Below are 26,398 nucleotides of genomic sequence, written 5' to 3'. Positions count from 1 at the left end.
AGTTGGCAGGAAGCCAATCAGATGCACTGGATCAGGGTGTCCTGTCCAAGGAGACAGGGGGCTATTTGTCTTCTCTCATGAGAGAGACAGTCGTGGGGGGAGGAGGGAAGCGCTTAAGAACAGGGATGGAGTAGATAGGGAAAAGATAGCCAATCAGATCTCTCAAGAGTATAGTCAGCCGGGTACAGTGGCTCACGCCTGTAATCCCACAACTTTGGGAGGCCGAGGCGGAAGGGTCACTTGAGTACAGGGGTTCGAGAGCAGCCTGGGCAAGACAGGGAGACCCTGTCTTTACAAATAATTTTTAAAAGTTAGCTGGGTGTAGTGGTGCACATCTGTGCACCCAGCTACCTGAGAGGCTGAGATGGGAGAGACTGTTTGAACCTGGGAGGTCGAGGCCGCAGTGCGCCATGATCCTATCACTGCACTCCAGCCTGGGTGACAAAGTGAGACCCTGTCTCAAAAAAAAAAAAAAAAAAAAAAGAAAGAAAGTATATTCAAGGTGGCTTCCTGTTATTAGATATGACCCTAGTGAAAACCTGGAGCTTGTCTGAATTGGACAGCCAAGGAGAGAGGCAGAAGAGGATTAGTAGAAAAAGCGGAAACTTCTAGACTTGACTCAACGACTGTATGGTGTGTGATTTGGGGCAAGCCACCTTCATCTCTATCTCCTCCTCTAGTAAATGTTCAGCATCCTGAGGTCTCCTCCAGTTCTGAAAGGGTATTTTTGTTGTTGTTTTGTTGTGTTTTTTGAGATGGTGTCTCACTCTTTTGCCCAGGCTGGAGTGTAGTGGCACGATCTCAGCTCACTGCAACCTCCTTCTCCTGGGTTCAAGGGATTCACCCCCCTCAAGCCTCCCAAGGAGCTGGGATTACAGGCATACACCACCATGCCTGGCTAATTTTTATATTTTTAGTAGAGACAGAGTTTCACCATGTTGGCCAGGCTGGTCGCGAACTCCTGACCTCAGGTGATCCACCCACTTCAGCCTCCCAAAGTATTGGGATTACAGGCGTGAGTCATAGTGCCCGGCCTCATTTTTTTTTTTTAATTTTTAACTCACAGAACATGAAATTATATGGTTTTAATAATGCAAAGCTACTTCCATGGGGCTACAGCAGAGAGAAAATAAGGCTAAAATGGAACTTAAAGCTCAAAACATTTCTAAATGTCTGTTTACAGGGGCAGGTCGAGGGAGCCCTCCCTCTGCATTGATAGAAAACAAAAACAACTGGGCCTATTTGGCATTGTTGGAAATGTTCTATATCTTGATCTGGTGGGTTTTTACCTGTGTACATTAAATGTACATTAAATGTACACAGGTAAAAATTCATTTAGCTGTACACATAATTTCAATGACTTTTTTGTATGTAAATTATACCTCAATGGAAAGATTTTAAAATGGACTTAATTAGGCCCAGCATGGTGGCTCACGCCTGTAATCCCAGCATTTTGGGAGGCTGAGGTGGGCAGATTGCTTGAGCCCAGGAGTTCGAGACCAGCCTGGCCAACATGGTGAAACCCCATCTCTACAAAAAAATACAAAAATTAGCTGGGTATGGTGGTGCACACCTGTAGTCCCAGCTGCTCTGAAGGCTGAGGTAAGAGGAGGAGGCAGAGCAGTGAGTCGAGATTGTGCCACTGCACTCCAGCCTGGGTGACAGAGCCAGACTCTGTCTCAAAAAAAAAAAAAAAAGTTAATTAGACGGGTGTAGTGGTGTGTGCCTGTAGTCCTAGCTAATTTCGAGGCTAAGCGGGGAAGATCTCTTGAGCCCACGTGTTTGAGGCTGCAGTGAACAATGATTGGGCCACTGCACTCCTGCTTGGGCAACAGATGGAGACCTTGTCTTAAAAAAAGAAGAAAAAAAGGCCAGGCGCGGTGGCTCATGCCTGTAATCCCAGCACTTTGGGAGGCCGAGGCGGGCAGATCATGGGGTCAGGAGATCGAAACCATCCTGGTTAACACGGTGAAATCCCATCTCTACTAAAAATACAAAAAATTAGCCGGTCATGGTGGCAGGCGCCTGTAGTCCCAGCTACTTGGGAGGCTGAGGCAGGAGAATGACGTGAACCCAGAAGGCGGAGCTTGCAGTGAGCCGAGATCACGCCACTGCACTCCGGCCTGGGCGACAGTGAGAGACTCCGTGTCAAAAAACAAAAAAACAAAAAAACAAAAAAAGGACTTTAAAGAAAGTGAATTTCCATCCAGGAAAACTAAGGATCCCCTTCTGAGTATTTTTAAAATGTTCTCTATTTGTGCTGAGGGAAGAGGTAAAATATTAGGGAACCAATAAGATAACCTCTCTTTTGGAGAGATTTCCAAAGTCCTTCTATCCTCAGAAATTCTCCCTCCCCAGGGAACATGAAAAATCCTCCTTACTGTCTGATCTCCATCTCTCCTATTGCAATGCTAGCCACTCCCTCTGCCCTCATGGAGCCCAGCCTTTCCCCTGGCCGTAGACAAAATCTCTTTAGAGCCCTCTAGTTTGGAGTGTTGAGAGAGATTCCATTTCAACCTTTTCACCATCCGTTCTCTGCCCCTCACCCTATTCTCTTCTTCTTGGGGATGTCAATTCCTGTTCTGAGCCCGCCCCCAACCCAGGCCCTTTTCCGGTGGTATGTGCCAGCCGGTCCTGCATCCCACATCCCCAGCTGTTGACATTTCATTGCCATTACCCACAGAATAAAGAAAGGGGCCCTGTTAGTCAACAATAGGGGAAAAGACAGAGACAATGGGAAATTGTGCTTCCGATGGGGTGGGGACTGAGAAGGAAAGGACAGACAGACAGACAGACAGGGGGGTTGTACAGAAGAGGTCCGGTTTCCTGAAGCAGCTGAAAGTCCTGGATGGTTCCCACCTGAGAGTCCGTTTGCAAAGGCAATGTGCAGTCAGGCACCAGAGGGCAGAGGTGAGTACTCTGTTGTGGGGAGAGGGGAGATGGGGATGCTGCTTACATGAGGTTCATATGGAAAGGGAGGCAGCTCGAGCTTGGCAGTTATAGATCTTTGAGCCACATTTAGAGTTCATCCCCATCCCCATCAGTCCAACACCTTCATATCCACCGATCAATCTACACCTCTCTCGTCCAAAGGCATCAAGAAACAATGAAGCACCTCACTTTCTGCACTCTTCCAGGTCATCATTCCTGGGTTGCTCCCTTTATTCCACTGCCCTTCATGGGTTCCCAGGCCTCATCCCAAGCCCAGCATCTTCCCCTAGTCCCAGAATAGTGATTTCCACAGATCTGGGCTGGATACAGGTCTCTTAACAAGGCTGAGTGGACTGATGGGGGAGGGGGTCGTTCTTGGCATCTTGGCTTCTTCTTTGAGCACAGGACAGAAGCTTTTCCTCAAAGGTGCAAAAGGAGCAACTGTGTTGAACAGGTGCTCAAGTCCCAGGGTTTTAAGGTGCTTGGAACTCCCAGGAGCCTGGCAAAACCTTCATCCAGAACCTCTTCCTCAAGCAAGACAAAAAGCTGCTAAGCACTGCTCCCTCCGTCTCTGTGAAGAGACCAGCTTCTAACAGGTAGGCAATGGAGCTGCTGACTACTCATATTTTCTGTAAGGGGTATGAAGAGCATGTGTGTGCACTTGTTTTGAAATACAGAAATATAGATTAGTGATTAAGTGCTTGAGCCTCACTGTCAGATCTGGATTCAAATCCCAGCAAACCCGTCCTCTTACCAGCTGTGTGACCTCATTTCCTAAAATGTGTGCACTTTGGTTTCAGCATGTGTACAATAGGATTTATAATTGTTTCTGCCTCAGGATTGCTGGGAGGAGTAAATATAAAAATATGCATGTAAAGTGCTTAGAGCAGTGTCAGGCACATTCAATTTTAAAGGTATTCATTTGAGCTATCATTGTTGGTCTCAGTCAATTTCAGTCCTCACGATCACTCTTACTTACCAAGTTCTCCTATAAAGAAGTGTTCTCTTGCTCATGTTCGCATCCCAGATACTTTCACTTTTAACCACTGAGGAGTTTTCTGTGCCTAACCTCTGTTTCTCCTACGGCAAGCTGGTCTTTGGTCCTCATTTGCAGGAAGATGGAGCTCCATTCTTTAGATTTCTGGTGACTTCTCAGGGTGCTTCCTCCGTTTCCCCATTCCCCATCCCGTCTTCTTATGAATCCTTAATGAAAGTTCATTCATTAGGCCACACACACTTATTTAACACCACTATGTACCAGAAACTATGCTGGGAACTGGAGATAACAGCTAACACATACACAGCACTTATTACATTCCAGACACTATTTCAAGCACTTTGCATATATCAATTCAGTTGCTCCTCACAACTACTCAGTGAGGTAGGTGTGCTATTATTCCCCACATTTCACTGATGAGGACACTGAGGCAGAGAGAGGTTAAGTAACTTGCGCATGATAATTAACTTATGCGTAGTCATGCAATTAGGAAATAGAGGAGCCAGATTTGGAAAATGAATACAGTGAAGTCGAGAAGTCTTCATTTTTTTTGAGACAAGGTCTTGCTCTATCCCCTAGGCTGGAGTGCAGTGGCACGATCTCGGCTCGCTGCAACCTCCACCTCCTGGGTTCAAGCAATTCTGCCTCAGCCTCCCTAGTAGCTGGACTTACAGGTGCATGCCACCATGCCCAGCTAAATTTTATATTTTTAGTAGAGACAGGATTTCACCATGTTGGCCGTGCTTGTCTTGAACTCCTAACCTCAAGTAATTCACCCGCCTCGGCCTCCCAAAGTGTTAGGATTACAGGCGTGAGCCACTGTGCCTGGCCTAGTCCAATTTTTTTTTTAAGGTCAAGGGGATAAGAATGATACAACAGGTGCCGGAGGTGGTGGTTCATGCCTGTAATCCCAGCATTTTGGGAGGCCAAGGAGGGTGGATTACCTGAGGTCAGGAGTTCTCAAGACCAGCCAGGCCAACATGGTGAAACCCTGTTTCTACTACAAATACAAAAATTAGCCCAGAGTGGTGGTGGGTGCCTGTAGTCCCAGCCTACTCGGGAGGCTGAGGCAGGAGAATTGCTTGAACCCAGGAGGCAGAGGTTGCAGTGAGCTGAGATGGTGCCATTGCACTCCAGCCTGGGCAACAAGAGTGAAACTCCGTCTCAGAAAAAAAAAAAAAAAGAATGATACAATAAAGGAGGAGCTGGGAGCAGTGGCTCAAACCTGTAGTTCCAGCTACTTAGGAGGCTGAGGTAGAAGCATTGCTTGAGCCCAGGAGTTGGAGGCCAGCCTGGGCAACATAGTAAGACCCTGTATCTTATTTAAAAAAATTTTAAAAGGGGGGAAATCAACTACTGTACTGAAATAGATAATTGCATTTAAAGTAGTTTTTAAAAATAACTTTATAATTTTATATATTTTAACTTCGTAATTTCTGGAAAACCTCCTTGATATAGTCTATATACGGATACATATTATGTTCAAATTCACACTGTTAAGTTTAGGTGCTAATAAAAGTACTTGTAAGACAAAAAAAGTCCTGGCTGGGTGTGATGGCTCATGCTTGTAATCCCAGCATTCTGGGACGCCAAGGCAGAAGCATTACTTGAGCCCAGGAGTTCAAGACCAGCCTGGGCAACATTTTGAAACTCCATCTCTACAAAAAATAGAAAAGAAAAAAAAAATTAGTGGGGCATCGTGGTGTACACCTGTAGTCCCCGCTACTCAGGAGGCTGAAATGGGAGGATGGCTTGAGCCTGGGAGGGCGAGGCTGCAGTAAGCCATGATCATACCACTGCACTCCAGTCTGGGCAAGAGAGTGAAACCCTATCTCAAGAAAAAAAGGTCCCCAGTCCAGCAGATCACAGTGCTCTACAGTGTGGCAAACTGGGGGTGAGTAAAGGTTTCCCAAAGGAGGTGAGGCCTGTGCAACCAATGCAGGCACAAAGGAAAGGAAATGAGTGCAAACTTGGACTGTGTGGGAAACTGCCAGAAGTCCAGCATGTCTGGGGCACAGTGCAGGGGCCAAAGTGGTAAGAGGCGAGGTGGGGGCCATGCTGGAGGTGCAGGGAGCAACTGGATTATAGACAGCCTTGGAAGCTGTGGTTATGAGATTGGATTTTATCCTCAGGGCAACCGGGAGTCACTTTCAAGCAGGAGAGTGACAAGGCCAGGCACAGTGGCTCACGCCTGCTGTAATCCCAGCACCAGCCTTGTCAACGCAGCATGACTTTGTCTCTACTAAAAACTTAAAAGAAAAAATTAGCTGGGGTAGTGGCACATGTCTGTAGTCCCAACTACTCAGGAGGCTGAAGTGGGAGGATCACCTGGGGCTAGAAGTTAGGGGCTGCAGTGAGCCATGATCATGCCACTGCACTCCAGCCTGGAACATGGAGCAAGACTCTGTCTCAAGAAAAAAAAAAAAAAAAAAAGCGGGAGAGTGATAAGATCATTTTGACTTTGGCTTCAAGATGGAGAATGGGTGCTGGGAGAGGATAGAGACGAGCTGGCAGTCCAGATGGCAAGCTTGGGAAGTGGCACTTGTGATGAAGGGGACAGGTAGAGGAGATGCTAAATTAGTACCTGCAGGCTGAGAGGATGTGACAGAGGAAGAGAGGGAGAGGAAGGGGATTGCCACTGCCTTCCTCCCCTCATCACCTTCCTTTTGTCACCTACCCCTTCTCTCTGCCCCAGTGGCTTCCGACTGGACAGTCCCTTCTAGGAATCTCTGATGGGAGTTCACTGACAACCCTGCTTTTCCCCACCCTTTTGCCCCAGTCCTAACTGCCCACTCTTTGTGCCCTGCAGACAGTGCTGGGCTGCCCCCCATCATGCCAGGTGGGCCCACCCTCCCCACACTCTGCTGCTTCCTTCTTTGGGTCTTCACCATCTTCCACAAAGGCCAAGGAGACCCAGGTAAGACCCCAGCCCAGGCCAGAATCTGGGGAAGGCTTGGGGAGGCTGCAAGGGTGGGGAAAGGGGAAAGGGCAGTTATTGCAGGTACTCAGGGAGTGAAAGTCATTGCTGAGAAAGCAATGGAGGAGAGGGTTGGGGGGCTCTGGAGAAAGCATTTGGAGAGCAGGGTCTGATGGGCACTTGGAGCAGTGAGGATCGGGGGTTCCTGCCACTGTGGCCCCCTCTGCTCAGCATCCCACCCGGGCCCCCACTACCTCCTGCCCCCCATCCACGAGGTCATTCACTCTCATCGTGGGGCCACGGCCACGCTGCCCTGTGTCCTGGGCACCACGCCTCCCAGCTATAAGGTGCGCTGGAGCAAGGTGGAGCCTGGGGAGCTCCGGGAAACTCTGATCCTCGTCACCAACGGACTGCACGCCCGGGGGTATGGGCCCCTGGGAGGGCGCGCCAGGATGCGGAGGGGGCATCGGCTAGACGCCTCCCTGGTCATCGCGGGCGTGCGCCTGGAGGACGAAGGCCGGTACCGCTGCGAGCTCATCAACGGCATTGAGGACGAGAGCGTGGCGCTGACCTTGAGCCTGGAGGGTGAGGCCCTTCCGCTCCCGCCCCATTCCTCTGTAGCAGGCGGGACCGCCTCGCCTGGGTCTCCCAGGGCTCCTTTCCAGTATCTCCCCCTCACCCCTGGGGACCCCAGCTCCCTCTCCCAGGACGCGCCGCCCTTCCTCCCCCTCCGCTCCCATCTGCTGGCCCTCCCCAGGCTCTCCGCCACCCCCTAGGTGTGGTGTTTCCGTACCAACCCAGCCGGGGCCGGTACCAGTTCAATTACTACGAGGCGAAGCAAGCGTGCGAGGAGCAGGACGGACGCCTGGCCACCTACTCCCAGCTCTACCAGGGTGAGCGGCCGAACCAAGCACCTCCCAGGCCCCGCGGAGCTGTCTCAGGGGCCCGAGAAAGGGCGCCAGGCGAGCTCAGTCTGGCTCCTGCCTGTGACGCCTCTCATCCCCGACCCCCGCCGTCTCCCGCCAGCTTGGACCGAGGGTCTGGACTGGTGTAACGCGGGCTGGCTGCTCGAGGGCTCCGTGCGCTACCCTGTGCTCACTGCGCGCGCCCCGTGCGGCGGCCGAGGCCGGCCCGGGATCCGCAGCTACGGGCCCCGCGACCGGATGCGCGACCGCTACGACGCCTTCTGCTTCACCTCCGCGCTGGCAGGTGAAGCGCGGGGCGAAGGCAGGGTCTTGGGGCGGGGTCTGAAAAATGTGGGGGGCGAGGAGTGGACCTCAGCTTGAGATCAGGGCAGGGTCTCCGAGTCCCTCCAAGGCACCGTCCCTCCATCAGCCCGCTCGCCCGTCCGCCCGGGCTCCAGCCCACCTCTCCAAACCCTCCCTGCACTTCTGCCTTGATCCCCCCACTCCTAGTACCCAAGCTCGATCCAGCACCTCTGCGGCCCCGCCCCCCAACTCCGCCTTCTGGGAGTCAGCCGCCCCGCCCCGCCCCGCCTACCCCACTTTCGGTCGGTGACCCGCTGTGATCCCCAGGTCAAGTGTTCTTCGTGCCCGGGCGGCTGACGCTGTCTGAAGCCCACGCGGCGTGCAGGCGACGAGGCGCCGTGGTGGCCAAGGTTGGGCACCTCTACGCCGCCTGGAAGTTCTCAGGGCTAGACCAGTGCGACGGCGGCTGGCTGGCTGACGGCAGTGTGCGCTTCCCAATCATCACGCCGCGGCCGCGCTGCGGGGGGCTCCCGGATCCCGGAGTACGCAGCTTCGGCTTCCCCAGGCCCCAGCAGGCAGCCTATGGGACCTACTGCTACGCCGAGAATTAGGCGCCCACCGTGTCCCCTCCAGCGCGCGCGACGAAGCTTGGCAGTCGTGGCGGGGTTCTCTCTCCACCCCTTTCCGGAGAACCTCCCCTCCCTCTAGACCCGGAGCGGCCTCTCCAGACCTGTCTTCCCAGCTGGGGCCTGCGGGCCTCGGACCCTGGCTGGCCCGGCGGCGGGGAGGGGAAGCGGGGCGCCCCCAGCGGCGAGATGCGGCGGTGACCCTCGGACCCGCTGCGGTTTCCGAGCCCCAGGAGAGGACTCAGCCACCGCAGAGGGGAGGGAGAGGCGGCCGGGGGCATTAACTGACCTCTGAGTACAGCAATAAAATAACCTGGGGATCTTTTGTGTTGGGCGGAGCTGTAAGCGCTGCGAGGCGTGGAGAGGTGTGTGTGTGCGTGTGTGTGTGCGCGCGCGCGCGCATGTCGGGGCTGATGACCCGTGATCCTGCGTGCCCACCGAGCACCTAAGACAGGGTAAGGGGCAGGGCTGTTGCCGTTACGGGGTGGGTCAGCGGAAGAGCGGGAGTGCGGTGGGAGGGCACCAATAGGCCAAGGGAGAGGGAGAACTGGAGACGACGTGGGCGCCTGGCCCACGCAGGAGAATCCAGCATGTTGTTGCGCCAGGCGCCACGCGGGGGCGCCTCACACTCACCTAAGATTAGTTCAAATCTGCCAGGGGCGCCCCATACCACCAGGCCTACACTGTGTGCCCCAGATAACAAACATAAGACAATTTAGGGCCGGGCGCGGTGGCTCACGCCTGTAATCCCAGCACTTTGGGAGGCCGAGGCGGGCGGATCATGAGGTCAGGAGATCGAGACCATCCTGGCTAACATGGTGAAACCCCGTCTCTATTAAAAATACAAAAAATTAGCCGGGCGTGGTGGTGGGCGCCTGTAGTCCCAGCTATTCGGGAGGCTGAGGCGGGAGAATGGCGTGAACCCGGGAGGCGGAGCTTGCAGTGAGCCGAGATTGTGCCACTGCACTCTAGCCTGGGCGACACAGCAAGACTCCGTCTCAAAAAAAAAAAAAAAGGCAACTTAAACATATTTCAAAATGTGCAGCCTGCAGACCTCCCTGAAGCGTTTGCACAGACTACTGTTAAAGATAGGAAAGTGATATTCTTGCTGGAATTGACAGGAAATTAACCCTGTGGAAGGAGGAGGCAAACACCAAACACCAGGGCCACCAAAGGATACGGGCAACTGGACAAGTAACATTCTTAACTCGTGGCTAAAGGAAACATACTAACAATTCAAGAGACAAATTCTAATGTTATTAATTCACTTTTCACATATACGTTGGTGTGTATATACATAGGTTTCTAACTATACTTCAAAAAGCCTGAGCTGGATAATACTAATGAATGGGGCAAAGGACATGAACAAGCTAATGGTACTTGATATATATAGTAAAACTGATTTCCAAGGGGGTTCTTGCTATAATTGCTAAAGAGAATTCATGCCATGGAACATTATATAAGGGACAAAGAATGATAGAATGAACAGCATCTTCAAAAACCATCACGCAACAAATGAGATATTTGTGCCATTTCCTAAACCTTGACTTTCTCATCTTAGTATGGGATAGTAGTGTTTGTCTTTTGTGTTTGTTGTGAGAATCAGTTGAGGCATTGCATGTACTGGGTAGTACATGCCTGGTACACATAATAGGCACTCAAGTGGTACCTATAATAATTAATAAGTATTGTGATTACAGTAATATAGCAACAATAGTAGTTTTTCAGCTTCTTATCAGGCAGCCTGGAGGGTTGGTTGTCCTATGGCACTATATTAGTCAAGATCATGTAGATTATGCTGTGAAAACAACTCCCAAATCTCAGATAGCAAATATAAGACGACTTAAACATATTTCAAAATGTGCAGCCTGCAGATCTCCCAGAAGCGTTTGTGGGGACTACTATTAAGGATAGGAAAATCAGGCCCAGCACGGTGGCTCACACCTGTAATTCCAACACTTTGGGAGGCTGAGGTGGGCGGATCATTTAAGGTCAGGAGTTTGAGACCAGCCTGGCCAACATGGTGAAACGCTGTCTCTACTTTAAAAACGTAAAAATTAGCCAGGCATGGGGGCGGGTGCCTGTAATCCCAGCTACTCAGGAGGCTGAGGCAGGAGAATTGCTTGAACTCGGGAGGCGGAGGCTGCAATGAACAGATATCGCACCACTGCGCTCCAGCCTGGGCGACAGAGCGAGACTCCGTCTCAAAAAAACAAACAAACAAACAAAAAAAACCACAAAGGTTTATTTCTCAGGCTACACGGTCAACAGGGGAGTTCTTATTTTTGTCATTCAGGGACACAGGCTGATAGAGTACCTACCATCTCGAATACTGTCAGTCACCATACTAGCAGGAAAAAATAATAAGAGCTCTGCAGGGTTTCACAAAGGCAATTAATAGCTCCCACCCAGAAGTGACACCTGTCCCTTCAGTTGACAACTCATTTGCCAGAACTAATCACATCGCCCCACCCAACCACAAGGGGGCAAGAAAGAGCACTCCTTCTTTGGCCTAGAAATAGGAAAACGGGAAATATTTGCTGAACAGCATCAGTGTCCACCATAAGCACAAAGGAGAGCAGTCTAGACTCTGGGACATATTGGTAGTCACCCATCCATCTACCCCTTTTCTGGGTTTTCTAAGCTATTGCCTATGATAAAGTCAGAGCCCCAGAAAGCCAAGATACTGGACCCCAGCAGCTCAGCCAGCAGGAGGATGGCTTTTCTTCAGTGTAATGCCTTCAGCCTAAGGGCAAGAGATCATACAAGAAATGGTCATGGGCTGGGCACAGTGGCTCATGCCTGTAATCCCAGCACTTTGGGAGGCCAAGGCATTTGGGATCAGGAGTTTGGGACCAGCCTAGGCAACATGGAAAAACCTCATCTCTACAAAAAAATACAAAAATTAGCTGGGCTTGGTGGCACACTCCTGTTGTCCCAGCTACTCAGGGGGCTGAGGTGGGAAGATCACTTGAGCCAGGGAGGTCGAGGCTGCAGTAAGCCAAGATGACACCACTGCACTCCAACCTGGGAGACAGAGCAGGACCCTGTCTCAAAAAAAAAAAAAAAAAAACAAAAACAAAAACAAAAAAAAAGTGAAAAAGGCCATGAGAAGAGCTTTCCATTTGCTGCAAATCTCCATTTCTTCAATCACAAAACCACAATACCACTCATTCCTACAACTACTCTGTATATTGCTATCACCATTATTTCTTATTATAGAAAATTTGAAACATACACAAAAGTAAGGAGAATAGTATGATGAACTACTCCATCACCTGGCTTGGCCATTATCAAAATTCTGCCCTTCTTTTTTCATGGGTCCTCTCAGTCATGTTGGGTTTTACTGGAGTATTTGAAAGTAAATCCCAGATAGCCTATCATTTCACCTGTAAGACTCAACATGCATTTCTAACACACAATGACTTCTAAAAATAACCATAATTCCATTATCTCACTTCTCCAACAAAATTAAACTAAATATTAGTCATCTAATACTTAGTTCATGATCATTTTTCCCTGAATGTCCAAAAAATAAAATTTTACAGTTGATTTGCTCAAACCAGAATCTAACTAAGGTCTACAACTTTGCAGTTGGTTAATTTGGGGGCGGTTTTTTGTTTGTTTGTTTGTTTGTTTGTTTGTTTTTAACAGACAGGGTTTCACTATGTTTCCCAGGCTAGACTTTAATTCCTGGGTTCAAGTTATCCTCCTGCCTCAGCCTCCTGAGTAATTTTTTTTTTCTTCCCCTGAGACGGAGTCTTGCTCTGTCACCTAGGTTAGAGTGCGGTGGCGCAATCTTGGCTCACTACAAGCTCCACCTCTCGGGTTCATGCCATTCTCCTGCTTCAGCCTCCCGAGTAGCTGGGACTACAGGCGCCCACCACCACACCCGGCTAATTTTTTGTATTTTTAGTAGAGACGGAGTTTCACCGTGTTAGCCAGGATGGTCTCGATCTCCTGACCTCATGATCCATCCGCCTCGGGCTCCCAAAGTTCTGGGATTACAGGTGTGAGCCACCGCGCCCGGCCTGAGTAATTTTTTTTAAGTCTCTGTTAAGTTACAATACTTCTGCCCCCTTCGTTTTATCTACGCCATTGTATTTGTTTGTTCAAGAAACTAGGTCATTTTTTCCTGTCAAGTTTCCCATATTCTGGACTTGGCTGAGTGTACCCTTGCAAATGTCATTTAACATGTTCCTTTGTCCCCTGTGATTATATTTAGAAGTTTGATTAAATTCAAACAGGCATGGTGGCTCACACCTGTAATCCCAGCACTTTGGGAGACTGAGGTAGGCGGATCACCTGAGGTCAGGAGTTTGAGACCAGCCTAGCCAACATGGTGAAACCCCATGTCTGCTAAAAGTATAAAAAATTAGCCAGGCATGGTGGCAGGAGCCTGTAATCCCAGCTACTCAGGAGGCTGAGGCAGGAGAATCGCTTGAACCCAGGATGTGGAGGTTTTAGCGAGCCGAGATCACGCCAATGCACTCCAGCCTGGGCAACTGAGTGAGACTCCACCTCAAAACAAACAAACAAACAAACATATTCACATTCACTTTTTTTCTGGAAACATTCCGTAAGTGATACTGTATCCTCTTTCATCACATTAGGAGGCACCTGGTGACTGGTAGTTCTACTTTCTTTTTTTGTTTGATTTTTGAGATGGAGTCTTGCTCTGTCACCCAGGCTGGAGTGCAGTGGCACGATCTTGGCTCACTGCAACCTTTGCCTCCCAGGCTCAAGTGATCCTGCTGCTTCAGCCTCCTGAGTAGCTGGGATGACAGGCATGTGCCACCACACCCAGCTAGTTTTTTTTTTTTTTTTAAACAGAGTTTTGCTCTGTCGCCCAGGCTGGAGTGCAGTGGTGCGATCTCGGCTCACTGCAAGCTCCACCTCCCGGGTTCATACCATTCTCCTGCCTCAGCCTCCTGAGTAGCTGGGACTACAGGTGCCCGCCACCACGCCTGGCTAATTTTTTTTTTTTTTTTTTTTTTTGTATTTTTAGTAGAGACGGGGTTTCACCATGTTAGCCTGGATGGTCTTGATCTCCTGACCTTGTGATCCACCTGCCTTGGCCTCCCAAAGTGCTGGGATTACAGGCTTGAGCCACTGAGCCCGGCCTTTTTTTTTTTTTTTTTTTTTTTTTTTTTGTAGAGACAAGGTCTCGCCATTGTTGCCCAGGCTGGTCTCAAGCTCCTGACCTCAAAACATCTTCCCGCCTTGGCCTCCTAAAATATTGGGATTACAGCTGTGAGCCACCACGCCTGGGCCTTAATCTACTTTCAGTGATGTTGAGACTGACTGGTAAATTCAGAGTGTCTGTCCATTAATTATAAGGTTCTTCATTGTGGGTCAGGTGCGGTGGCTCACGCCTGTAATCCCAGCACTTTGGGAGGTCAAGGTGGGAGGATCACCTGAGGTCAGGAGTTTGAGACCAGCCTGACCAACAAGGTGAAACCCCATCTCTACTAAAAATAAAAAAGTTAAAGAGATTAGCCTGGTGTGGTGGCGGGCGCCTGTAGTCCCAGCTACTCAGGAGGCTGAAACAAGAGAATTGTTTGAATCTGGGAGGTGGAGGTTGCAGTGAGCCGAGATTGGGCCACTGCACTCCAGCCTGGGAGACAGAGCAAGACTCCCTCTCAAAAATAAATAAATAAAAGGTCTCCATTGTATTAGTTTCCGGTATCTGCTGTTACAAATGACCACAAATTTTGTTTTTAAAACAACATACATTTATTCTCTTACCATAGAGACATTTATTCTCTATCAGCCAGAAGTCCAAAATCTAGGCTTTCAATAACACAGTGGTACAACAACAACAACAACAACAACAACAAAAACCTAGGTTGTCTCCCTCTGGAGGTTGTGGGCAGAACCCTTCCTTGCCTCTTCCAACTTCTGTTCCTTGGCTTCCTTAGCTGCATCACTCCAATCTCTGCCTTTGTGGTCATGTAGCCTCCTCCTTTTCATGCGTCTGTGTCTTTTCCTCTTCTATCTCTCGTAAGGACACATGTCATCGGATGTACCCCACCTGACTAATCCAGGATGAACTCATTTCATGACCCTTAACTGAAGTTAAGGAATGAATTCACGTAATGAATTATATCAGCAAAGATCCTTTCCTGAAACAAGGTAACATTCACAGTTTTCAGGGATTCGGCCATGGACATATTATCTTTTTTTCCTCTCTCTTTCTTTCTTTCTTTCTTGCTTTCTTTCTTTCTTTCTTTCTTTCTTTCTTTCTTTCTTTCTTTCTTTCTTTCTTTCTTTCTTTCTTCCTTCCTTTCCCTCTCTCTCTCTCTCTCTCTCTCTCTCTCTCTCTCTCTCTCTCCCCCCACCCCTCTCTTTCTTTCTTTCTTTTTGACAGAGTTTCGCTCTTGTTGCCCAGGCTGGAGTGCAATGGTGCGATCTCAGCTCACTGCAACCTCCGCCTTCCGGGTTCAAGAAATGCTCCTGCCTCAGCTTCCTAAATAGCTGGGATTATAGGCATGCACCACCACCCTGGCTAATTTTGTATTTTTAGTAGAGACAGGGTTTCTCCATATTGGTCAGGCTGGTATCAAACTCCCAACCTCAGGTGATCCTCCCATCTCAGCCTCCCACAGTGCTGGGATTACAGGCATGATCCACCGTGCCCAGCCTATGGACATATTTTCTTGTGGCCACCATTTGATCCCCTTCACCTATCAACCTTTTATCTGATGGCACTGATGATCATTGTCTAGATTCATTCATTCATTAGCAGTTGCAAAATGGAGATTGTCTAATTTTGTCATTCCTCCTCCTCCTCTTCCTTCTTCTTCTTCTTCTTTTTTTTTTTTTTGAGATGGAGTCTTGTTCTGTCACCCAGGCTGGAGGTGCAGTGGCTTGATCTCGGCTCACTGCAACCTCTTCCTCCTGAGTTCAAGTGATTCTTCTGCCTCACCCTGCCTAGTAGCTGGGATTACAGGTGCGTGCCACCATGCCCAGCTAATTTTTGTAGTTTTAGTAGAGAAGGGGTTCCACCACGTTGGCCAGGCCAGTGTCGAACTCCTGACCTCAAGTGATCTGCCCACCTCAGCCTCCCAAAGTGCTGGGATTACAGGCGTGACCCACTGCGCCAGGCCCACCTTCGTTTATTAGCTGTGAATCATCTATAAGAAAAACTGCTCTCAATAACTGCTTTGTTACTCTGACATTTCACCCATTCAGGAAAGGTAGAATTAATGCTTGATTATCTCCCATTTGTCTTAGGTGGGCTAAGGAAGATCTACTTCCTAAAAGCAGATCTTGAGTCAGGAATGTAAGTAGTTTATTTGGTAAGTGATGCTTATAGGCACTGGGAGAGGAGTGGAGAAGTGGGACAGGAAAGAGAAGGGGGCCAATTAGAGGCGTGTATTAGAGCAGGTGGGCAAATGGTGTTAAATCCTGCTAGGAACCTCGGAGAAGTATAGAAGCTGCCTCAGAGAATCCTACCCAAGGGGCAAAGAAATAGGATATAACTGTCAACTCCCTCTCTGTTGGTTGAGACCTCCTTCTGGGAGCATTAACTCTGTAGCATTCCTGGTTTGCCCTGAGCACAACATGCTCCCACAGCCAGAATAAATGCCTCCAGGCAGAGTCACAGATGTTCACAAAGATGCCTTCTCCTTTAGAGGTGAATGCTGAAGGATGTGGGTCACAGTACCATCCACGCTTTGCACTGCTAGGATCCATTCGTGCCTCTCATTCCATGAGTTCATTCTATCCTGTCTCTGATGCTTCAAGGTGGTGGCTGATTGTAATTTCTAACTCTTTTAAAAGAAAGTCTTAATAACAGGCTGAGTGTGGTGACTCAGGCTTGTAATCCCAACACTTTTTTTTTTTTTTTTTTGAGACGGAGTCTCGCTGTGTCGCCCAGGCTGGAGTGCAGTGGCCGGATCTCAGCTCACCGCAAGCCCCACCTCCCGGGTTTACGCCATTCTCCTGCCTCAGCCTCCCGAGTAGCTGGGACTACAGGCGCCCGCCACCTCGCCCGGCTAGTTTTTTGTATTTTTTAGTAGAGACGGGGTTTCACCGTGTTAGCCAGGATGGTCTCGATCTCCTGACCTCGTGATCCGCCCGTCTCGGCCTCCCAAAGTGCTGGGATTACAGGCTTGAGCCACCGCGCCCGGCCAATCCCAACACTTTTTGAGGCCAAGGTTGGGGGATCACTTAAAGCTAGGAGTTTGAGACCAGTCTGAGCAACAAAGCAAGACCTCTGTCTCTAAAAAATAATTTTAAAATTCACTAGGTATGGTGGCATGTGTCTTTAGTCCCAGCTACTAGGGAGGCTGATATGGAAGGATTTCTTGAGCCTAGTAGTTTGAGGCTGCAGTGAGCCATAATCATGCCACTGCACTCCAGCCTGGGTGACAGAGTGAGACCGCATCTGTTTTTTTTTTTAAAAATTGTACAACCGGTGGGTTAGTGGGACAAACCATAACCATTGCTGCAGTTGGTTCCAAGGCTGAAATCAACATTCAACATTTCCCTCCTCTACAGTTCATTCTGTTGGTCTGCAGGGCTTTCTCAGTGGAAAATCCAGGCCTTCATGCCTAAAGTTATCTGCATTACATTACCATGCCCTTGCCAGGCCATCATTGATACAACTGCCTGATCATCGGATAATGATGATGAAATATCTCTGCTTGCATAATTCCTTTCTTTGTGTACTGGCCAATTGGTATGAGATGCCCCAAATGATCCAGTGGCTGTTGTAGCCTTAGGTTTAGTAGTACCTTCACTGTGACCTCTGGGAGCTGCATCTGCCACTCCAAGAACCAGGGCTTCTAATCCCGCAGACCTTAAATATATAAAGACAGGAGGCACAAATTCCCCCAAATGAGTCACTAGGACTGATGGTGAGAGGGGTATTCCTTCTTCCATACCTTGGTTCCTGTACCCCTGATTTCTAGTTATCTGGCATATAACACTATATAATGACCATTAGCTCAAAACATGTACTGCATTTTGCAGGACAGCACCCAAATCCCAGAGGGTCTTTTCCCCAAGCTGGCTTTAGATGTGCTGTAATGAGGCCATACTAATGTACTAGCAAGCTGGAAGGTTCAGGGTGATGTGATATATTATAGCATAGAACCAATGGATCCTGTGGTTGTGTGTCCATTGTCACACTTCCTTCACTATAAAGTGGACACCCTTGGTTAGAGGTGAGACTATAAGGGATCTCATAAGGACAAATCATTGACTTTGGGCCCTTGATATTTGGTGCTGGCTAAGGCATTTAGTCAGGAAAGACAAATCCTTATCCAGAATATGCACTAATCCCAGTGAGGACATATTGCTCCTCCCCCAGATTGAAAGAGATACATTGAAATTAACATTCCATCAGGCGGGCACAGTGACTCACACCTGTAATCCCAGCACTTTGGGAGGCTGAGGCAGGCACTCATTTGAGATCAGGAGTTGAAGACCAGCCTGGGCAGCATAGCAAAACCCCATATCTATTAAAAATACAAAAAAAGATATTGCCAGGTATAGTGGTGTGCACCTGTAATCCCAGCTACCCAGGAGGCTGAGGTGGGAGAATCACCTGAGCCTGGGAGATCGAGGCCACAGGGAGCTGAGATCACAGCACTGCACTCCAGCCTGGGCAACCAGAGTGAGACTCTGTTTCAAAAACAAACAAACAAACAAACAAACAAACAAACAAAAAACATACTATCAACTGCTTGGTTGATCTCCTTGAGGGCTGGTACCATGTTGAGGGGCCAGCATCTGTCTCTGCTGCAGACAGACCAAACATTCAACAGTGGCAGTAGCTAGACGAGCCTTGATGAGAGGCCACCCATGCTGGTGGACCCTTGCATAGACTCCTGATCTACTGCCACAACTACTCCATTCATGGGCCCACCATGGAAGCCCTGGCATGACAAAGGCTGGTTTATCCACTGGAGTCCTTCTGTTCCCTTAGCTATTCAATGCCACCTCTTCAGTGAATGTTCTTTAATGGTACTGATATAAGACACAAAGATTTATCACTTTGTGCTCACTCCTATAAGTCCATCCATATACCTCTTCCCCGGACATCCTTATCTCCAACCTTCCAATCTTGCTCTCTTCTGGCCCCTGACCAACCAATGAAGCCACTGCCACTGCTCAAGAATCCACGTGTATATACTTTCCTCAAGTCACCTCTCTCACTGCAGAGTAGACCACCAGTGTGCTGCTTGAAATGTCCTCTCTGGAGGATTTCCCCTCACATTGTCTTTCAAGGCCACCCCTGAGTGGGGCTGTAGTGTGGCAGCATCCAAGTTTAGCTCATATCGATGGATCAGACAGACCCACCCATGAACCAGGCCTACATGTTTTCCTCCTCTAAAGCCTGGTTATAGGGAAATTCCCACAAGTCTACAGGGTGAGCTGAGAGAGGTACAGGAGCAACAGAGACAGGTAAAGTGGGATCTGGACTCCCTGCACTTGTAGCTTATTCATGCCCTCTGGACATGCTTACATCCAATTCTAAATGTACCATTTGTGTTGCTGCTGTGCCCATATGTCTTCATGACTTGGTGGGTCTGAAAATTCCCAGATCTTGATGGCAAGCAGAGACGAGAAAGGGAAGGAATCCAGTGAAGGCTGCATAATGGAACAGGCTATGGCCGTGGACAAATGAAATGCATGCCTGCTGGGGCGCTCTGGGAGCTGATGTAGAACTTGCCACCGTTTTCCCACCTGAGAGATGAGGAGGCTGGGGTTTTAATTTACCAACTCCAGCTGGGCGTGGTGGCTTACGCCTGTAATCCTAGCACTTTGGGAGGCCGAGGTGGGCAGATCACCTGAGGTCAGGAGTTTGAGACTTGCCTGGCCAACCTGGTGAAACCCCATCTCTACTAAAAATATAAAAATTAGCCAGGTATGATGGCATGTGCCTGTAATCCCAGCTACTGGGGAGGCTGAGGCAGGAGAATCACTTGAACCCGGGAGGCTGAGGTTACAAAGCCGAGATCACACCACTGCACTCCAGCCTGGGTGACAGAGTGAAACTCTGTCTCAAATAATAATAATAATAATAACAACAACAACAATAATAATAATTTACCACCTCTCCACCTGTCACTTATTGAGGGCTGGTCCCAGGGGCATTAACCTTCTGGTGCTTCTGACTTACTGTGCACTTAGGCCAAGCATTCCTCCACAGACACAAATATCCTCGGGCAGCAAGCAGTCTTTGGTTTGTTGAGCGCTAAGAGAATATGGGTCAGGCCAGCAACAGGATGTGCTAGCCCCTGTTAATTTTCAAAACCTTGAATCGGTGCCCTAACAATGTCCAAAGGTGACCAGTGGTTTTATTTTTCAGTATAATTATGAACTCATGAACTTTTCATGTATTTGATGTGTTTCAATCTCATACAGTCATTAGTCATTTTAATGCTGAAACTGTTTCATCTTTGGCCAGTGGGAGTCTTCTCAAGTTGGCTACTGGGTCTTTTTAAAATGACCCTCACCTAACATGAGTTGTATAACTGTAACTTCCTTATTCTCTCTGTCTCTCTTTTTCTTTTTTGTTTTAGAGAGACAAGGTCTTGCTCTGTTACCCAGGCTAGAGTGCAGTGGCACCGTTCTAGCTCACTGCAGCCTCATACTGTGGACTCAAGTGATCCTCCTGCCTCAGTCTCTCAAGAAGTTAGAACTACAGGCATGTGACACCATACCCAGCTGATCGATTCTTCCTTCCTTCCTTCCTTCCTTCCTTCCTTCCTTCCTTCCTTCCTTCCTTCCTTCCTTCCTTCCTTCCTTCCTTCTTCCCTCCCTCCCTCCCTCCCTCCCCATCTCTCCCTCCCTCCCTTCCTCCCTCCCTTTCTTTCTTTTCTTTCTTTTCTTTTCTTTTCTTTCTCTTATTGGTACAGACCAAGTCTTGCTATGTGCCCAGGCTGGTCTCCAACTCCTGGATTCTAGCAATCTTCCTGCCTTGGCCTCCCAAAGTGTTGGGATTACAGATGTGAGCCACCCCACCCAGCCAAACTTCCTTATTCTCTAGTCTGTCAAGCTACCCTGGCCCAGACCTAGAATTTCACCAAAGAGTCCTTATTCCTTTTAGTAGGAAGTGCTATGTGGAGATCACAATTGGGACACACAGGGGATTCATTGTTATTGGGTTGTCACTGCTTCTGAGCCTTTTCAGTGGCACGAGTTCATGCTGATAGTTCCAATTCAGATGAAGGATTAGCAGTATTTGCTGGGCATGGTGGCTTATGCCTGTAATCCCAGCACTTCGGGAGGCTGAGGTGGGCAGACCATCCTGGCCAACATGGTGAAACCCCGTCTCTACTAAAAATACAAAATTAGCTGGGCATGGTGGTGTACTCCTGTAGTTCCAGCTACTTCGGAGGCTGAAGCAGGAGAATCGCTTGAACCCAGGAGGTGGAGGCTGCAGTGAGCCAAGATTATACAACTGCACTCCAGCCTGGGCAACAGAGACTCTGTCTCAAAAAAAAAAAAAAAAAAAAAAAAGATTAGCAGTTTTTGCTTAAATTTCCTTCTCTTACAGTCAAAATCTTGGTTTCTAACACTAGTAATATTACTAATTACTTATTTGCTTTATTATGATAAATAGTACGTTATAATAACTCTCAAAATAGGCTGGGCGCGGTGGCTCATGCCTGTAATCCCAGCACTTTGGGAGGCCGAGGCGGGCGGATCATGAGGTCAGGAGATCGAGACCATCCTGGCTAACATGGTGAAACCCTGTCTCCCGTCTCTACTAAAAATATAAAAAATTAGCCGGGGGTGGTGGCGGGTGCCTGCAGTCCCAGCTACTTGGGAGGCTGAGGCAGGAGAATGGTGTGAACCCGGGAGGCAGAGCTTGCAGTGAGCTGAGATCACACCACTGCACTCCAGCCTGGATGACAGAGCAAGACTCCGTCTCAAAAAAGGAAAAAAAAAAATATATATATATATATATATATATGTGTGTGTGTGTGTGTGTGTGTGTGTGTGTATAACTCTCAAAATAATAATGCCAACATTAAAATTTATCCATGGCTCCTTTCGCCCTTAGAGGGTTAGAGAGATACAGTCAAAATGCTGAGTTTTATAATCACTTGAAATAATTTTTTTTTTTTTTTAAACAGAGTCTCACTCTGTCTTCCAGGCTGGAGTGCAGTGGCACAACCTTGGCTCACTGAGACTTCCGCCTCCCAGGTTCAAGGGATCCTCATGCCTCAGCTGCTCGAGTAACTGGGATTATAGGTGTGCACTACCACACCCAGCTATTTTTTGTATTTGTAGTAGAGATGGGGTTTCACCTTGTTGGCTAGGCTGGTCTTAAACTCCTGACCTCAGGTGATCCGCCCACCTCTGCCTCCCTAAGTGCTGGGATTACAGGCTTGAGCCCAGCCGAAAGAAAATTCTTCTATGTAGTTTTGCTCCAACTTCTTATACAGTTAGGTACATTTGTTATAATTTGTTTTATATTTTTAGGGATTGCTTTATTTTTCTTCTTTTTAATTTAATCTAAAATTAATGTAAACTCTAATTAATTTTGTATTTTAATTATATAAAACATTTACATGGCTTCAACATCAAAACCATACAACAAGGGGTTATTACCATTTTACAGGTGAAGGAACTGAAGCGCAGAGAGATTAGTACCTGCCCCTACATCACAGAGAAATAAGTAGTCCTTCCCCATAGGAGGCTGGGAGAGGCACTACAGGCGGCCTTCTGGTGGGACCTCACGAGGTAGATTCAGATGTACTCGGGCTCCAGCCCTCCAATTCCTCCCACTATTCTTTGTGAAACAAGCTGATGGTCTTCTCTGAATACATGGGTTTGCAACCCTCAAAGCACGGTCTGACCAGCTCATGGGGACGCTGGCTCCTGCTGGTGCAGCAGGGGGCTCTCTGATGATGCTGTTCAGCCTGTAGTTCCCATTGCTGTCTCCCTACTGCCCCACTTCCCCTCCCACTCCACACTCCACACTCCACACTCCCTGTCTGTGGCAGCAGGAGCCCTCAGAGCCACACTCAGCCATTTCTGCTCCCCACCCCCTCCCGCCTGGGCTGGGGTCCTGTGCTTCCTGGCCTCTTTCAGAAGCTATCAAAGCCCCCATTCTCTGAACACAGCTGTGCCAGCATTCAGAGCCACATCCCCCTCTTCAGCTCTACTCCCACATGCCCATGGCACAAGACCCAGATGCCTGTGCAAGGCCTGGGAGAGGAACTCAGCTGCCTAGGCCCCCACCCCAAGTCTGGGAGAAAGGAGGCAGGTGTTCAAAGAGGTTGGCAGAACAGGCTCTCCCAGTAGCCACTGTGGAATAGAATCCAGTGAGGAAGGCCCAGGGCTAACACTGGAGATGGGGGGAACTCAGGGTACAGGAACATGGAGGGGATATTCTCTTTTCTGAACTTGGGTCATGGCCTCGGCTTTGGCATGGATGGGGGATGTTGGGGGTCTGGTGGAGGCAGGAGATTGATTGTTCTCATCCAGAGAGGCTGGAAAATTCCCCAGGGCCCAGGAGACTGGGAGGCAGCCAGCTGGGCTGCAAGTGGGAGAGGGAGGAGAGCTGCCCATGCTCTCCCTCTCTCTCTCTTTCTTCTCTCCACCTCCCTCTTTCTCTCTGCCCTGATAGACATCTGGGGAGCCCTGGCAAGAACGATGGCCTGGGAGACTTGATTTTTTGGTCATGGTTCAGCCAATTCCATGCTGTGTGACTCTGGACAGTTGCTTGACCTCTTTGGGTCTCAGTTTCCGTGTTCAGAAGATACTCAAGGTTACTGGAGAAATTTTTCTCCTATTACTGAGACAGGAGGTTCTACTTGAAATTTGACTTTCATTCTTCCCGCTGCCATTGATTCTGTTTGCTTTCAGCCAGTCCCTGGGGATCTCTTTCTGAGATCTGGAAGGACTAGGGCAGAGGGAGGTCTTAGTTCTTGCCTCCTCTCAGAAAGTGAATAGAAACAGGGGAAGACGCATATGGCCAAGGGTCTGTAACTGTAAAGAGAGTCCCTGATCAGCAATTGCTGGTTCAAACTGCAAGTTAGCCTTCAGTATACATTTTCTCAGCTGGAAATGTTGAAAAAGGCTCAGAGCGCTCATTTCCTCCCCTGAGAAATCCTCTGCAAAGGATTCCAATCCCAAATAATGAGCCCTCCAGGAGAGTGGTCCTCTGACCTCCTGGCCAGGAGATCTGGGCAGATTAGGTTGCTGGGTGTGTGCGCATGTGTATGTGACTGGGAAAGGAAAAGAACTAGATTTTGCTGAGCCCAAGTCATGGGCCAGGGTTTTCCCTTGCCCAGTTCAGGTACAGTAGATATTGCCCAGTGCAGTAGATATTATTCAGCCCGTTGTTCAGAAAAGAGAGCTTGGCCGGGCGCGGTGGCTCACGCCTGTAATCCCAGCACTTTGGGAGGCCGAGGCGGGCGGATCACAAGGTCAGGAGATCGAGACCACGGTGAAACCCCGTCTCTACTAAAAATACAAAAAATTAGCCGGCCGCGGTGGCAGGCGCCTGTAGTCCCAGCTACTCAGGAGGCTGAGGCAGGAGAATGGCGTAAACCCAGGAGGCGGAGCTTGCAGTGAGCCGAGATCGCGCCACTGCACTCCAGCCTGGGTGACAGAGCGAGACTCCGTCTCAAAAAAAAAAAAAAAAAAAAAAAAAAAAAAAACAGAAAAGAGAGCTTCAGAGGAGGAACAGGGCCCTTTCTGAGGTTTGCCACTGCAAATGACAAAACAGGAATTTGACCTCAGTGCCTGTGATGCCAGAGTCCTCATTTGTGCAATAGCAGCTGTCTGTTCTCTTACCACGTCTGGTCTCCCACCAGGGATCTGCCTTTTGGAACAGACTGTCTGATACCAGCCCTTGTCCAGACCCAGGTGCTGCTGGCCTCAGTCAAGAGTGGACTCCCCCAGGGCACCGAAGTGAGTGCCAACCCTTCTGGTCATGAGGAGAGGTGGTAAGGAAGGTCACTTTCTCTGCCTTCTCTGGTCACAGCCAGGTTTCCCTGAGGCAAGAACTGTGGTTACATCTGAGCCACCACTGGGATTAAATTTCAGCCGCTTGGTTGCCCGGCTCAGCCTGGCTGGCCTTAAGCCCTGTAGGGCCAGCGTGGAGATAGGCTGGACACACGCATCCATGCTGAGACTGTCCTGAGGAAGGGAATTTTCTTGCAACTCTGAGATGCAACATCTAAAGGGAGCAAAAAGACATCCTAAGGCTGCCCAGACCTGTCCCTAAAGGCCTTCTCAGATCCCCTCTTTCTACTAGAAGAATTGGAACTGCATTTCCAGACCTCGAGCAGTTCCTGGTCCACAGTTGGAATTCAATTCAACTCATATTTGTTTAACGAAGTAAATAGATTGAGATCCCTTCCTTCCCAGACTCTCCCAAGCACCTTCCTCTGTTCCCTTCAGTCTTGCATCCCTTTCTGGGGCATTTTTCTTTTCTTTTTCTTTTTTTTAATTTTTTTTGAGATGGAGTCTCGCTCTATTACCCAGGATGTAGTGCAGGGGTACGATCTTGGCTCACTGCAACCTCCGCTTCTCAGGTTCAAGCAATCCTTCCTGCCTCAGCCTCCCGAGTAACTGGGATTACAGGTGCCCACCACCACACTAGGCTAATTTTTGTATTTTTTTAGTAGAGATGGGGTTTCACCATGTTTGCTAGGCTGGTCTTGAACTCCTGACTTCAGGTGATCCGCCCGCCTTGGCCTTCCAATGCTGGGATTATAGGCATGAGCCACCGCACCCAGCCTGCATTTTTCTCGGTAAGGAAATTTACCATCCACCCCTCCCTATCCCCCAGGTCTTCTTGTCCTGTTCCTACAGTAGATGGGTCTCTGAGAAGGGGCCAGAATCTTCCCTTTAGATCCTCAAAGATTTGGAGTGGGTTTTATTTGTGAGCTTCTCAAAGCCCTTTGAAACCAAGTCCATAGCGCTGGGAGTGAAAGCCAGGCAGTGGTGAGTGGGGGCGCTGGCACATTCAGTGGGGAGCAGTCCAGAGTTCCCAAGAGGGACCTAGGGTGCAGTCTAGATGGAAGGCTGGGGATCTGCCTTGAGGCTGCATTTGCATTGAGCGCACCTCACTTTACTTGGGGTATTTTGAAGATGCTGTGGAGATTATGGGGATCAAAGCCCTCCAAAGCTATCCTTGGTGCCAGTATTGGTATCCAGGGGAGGGAATCTAGGCATCTGGCTGTCCTGCCCACTGTCCATGCCAGGGGCTTTGCCTACAGTCCCAGGAGGGAGGAGGGAAAAGCAGAGAGCCTGGGAAAGGAGAAGGAAGCAGAGAGGCCCTGGAGCTGGTGGAAAGGAGGGTCATTGGTATTCTGGGCACTGAGGAGTTCCTGGCTAGGCAGCACTCAAGGCCCACCCCCTGGCATCAGGCTGCACATTCAGCATCCACAGCCCTGGCCAGTAGGCCTTCTGGGCTCCCAGCAACGCCTGCATTTTGCACATTGGTTTGCATGACTGGTAATGTCCCTTCACAGTGCCACCCGCACCCCACCCCCACCTCAGGTCTAGAGATTTCCTGACTTGCTTTGCTTAACCCACGATTCTGCTGTCTAACCTCCATCCTTCCAGCTGCAAAGTCAGCTCCTCCTCTGTGCAGGGAGTGGGAGCACTACAGGAGCCAAAGCCCAATCATAGCTGCCTCCAGGGAGGTAGCTACGGGCATTTGCACTCCATTCTACCTCCAGAAAAGAGCTTCCCATTTTTATTAGGAAGGGTACCTCTTTTCAGGAGCAAAGCCCCC

At 49.2% G+C, this 26,398-nt stretch overlaps 1 protein-coding gene across 4 annotated transcripts; it reads left to right on the top strand.

Annotated features, from left to right (window-relative positions):
• Window positions 1-2,691: 2,691 nt before the first annotated feature.
• HAPLN2 (hyaluronan and proteoglycan link protein 2) lies at window positions 2,692-9,004 on the top strand. Of its 4 annotated transcripts, none has more exon segments than NM_001265852.1 (7): window positions 2,692-2,910; window positions 3,386-3,527; window positions 6,738-6,845; window positions 7,077-7,430; window positions 7,622-7,738; window positions 7,872-8,054; window positions 8,381-9,004. In NM_001265852.1, coding segments are annotated over 5 exon segments (1,023 nt in total). In that variant the 5' UTR covers window positions 2,692-2,910; window positions 3,386-3,527; window positions 6,738-6,760; the 3' UTR covers window positions 8,665-9,004.
• The last annotated feature ends 17,394 nt before the right edge of the window (window positions 9,005-26,398 follow it).

The sequence above is a fragment of the Macaca mulatta genome, chromosome 1 (genome assembly GCF_049350105.2).
Source record: "Macaca mulatta isolate MMU2019108-1 chromosome 1, T2T-MMU8v2.0, whole genome shotgun sequence".
In the NCBI taxonomy this organism is placed as follows: domain Eukaryota; kingdom Metazoa; phylum Chordata; class Mammalia; order Primates; family Cercopithecidae; genus Macaca; species Macaca mulatta.
The sequence above is the reverse complement of the archived record's forward strand: the minus strand, read 5'-3'. Positions and strand labels throughout refer to the sequence as shown.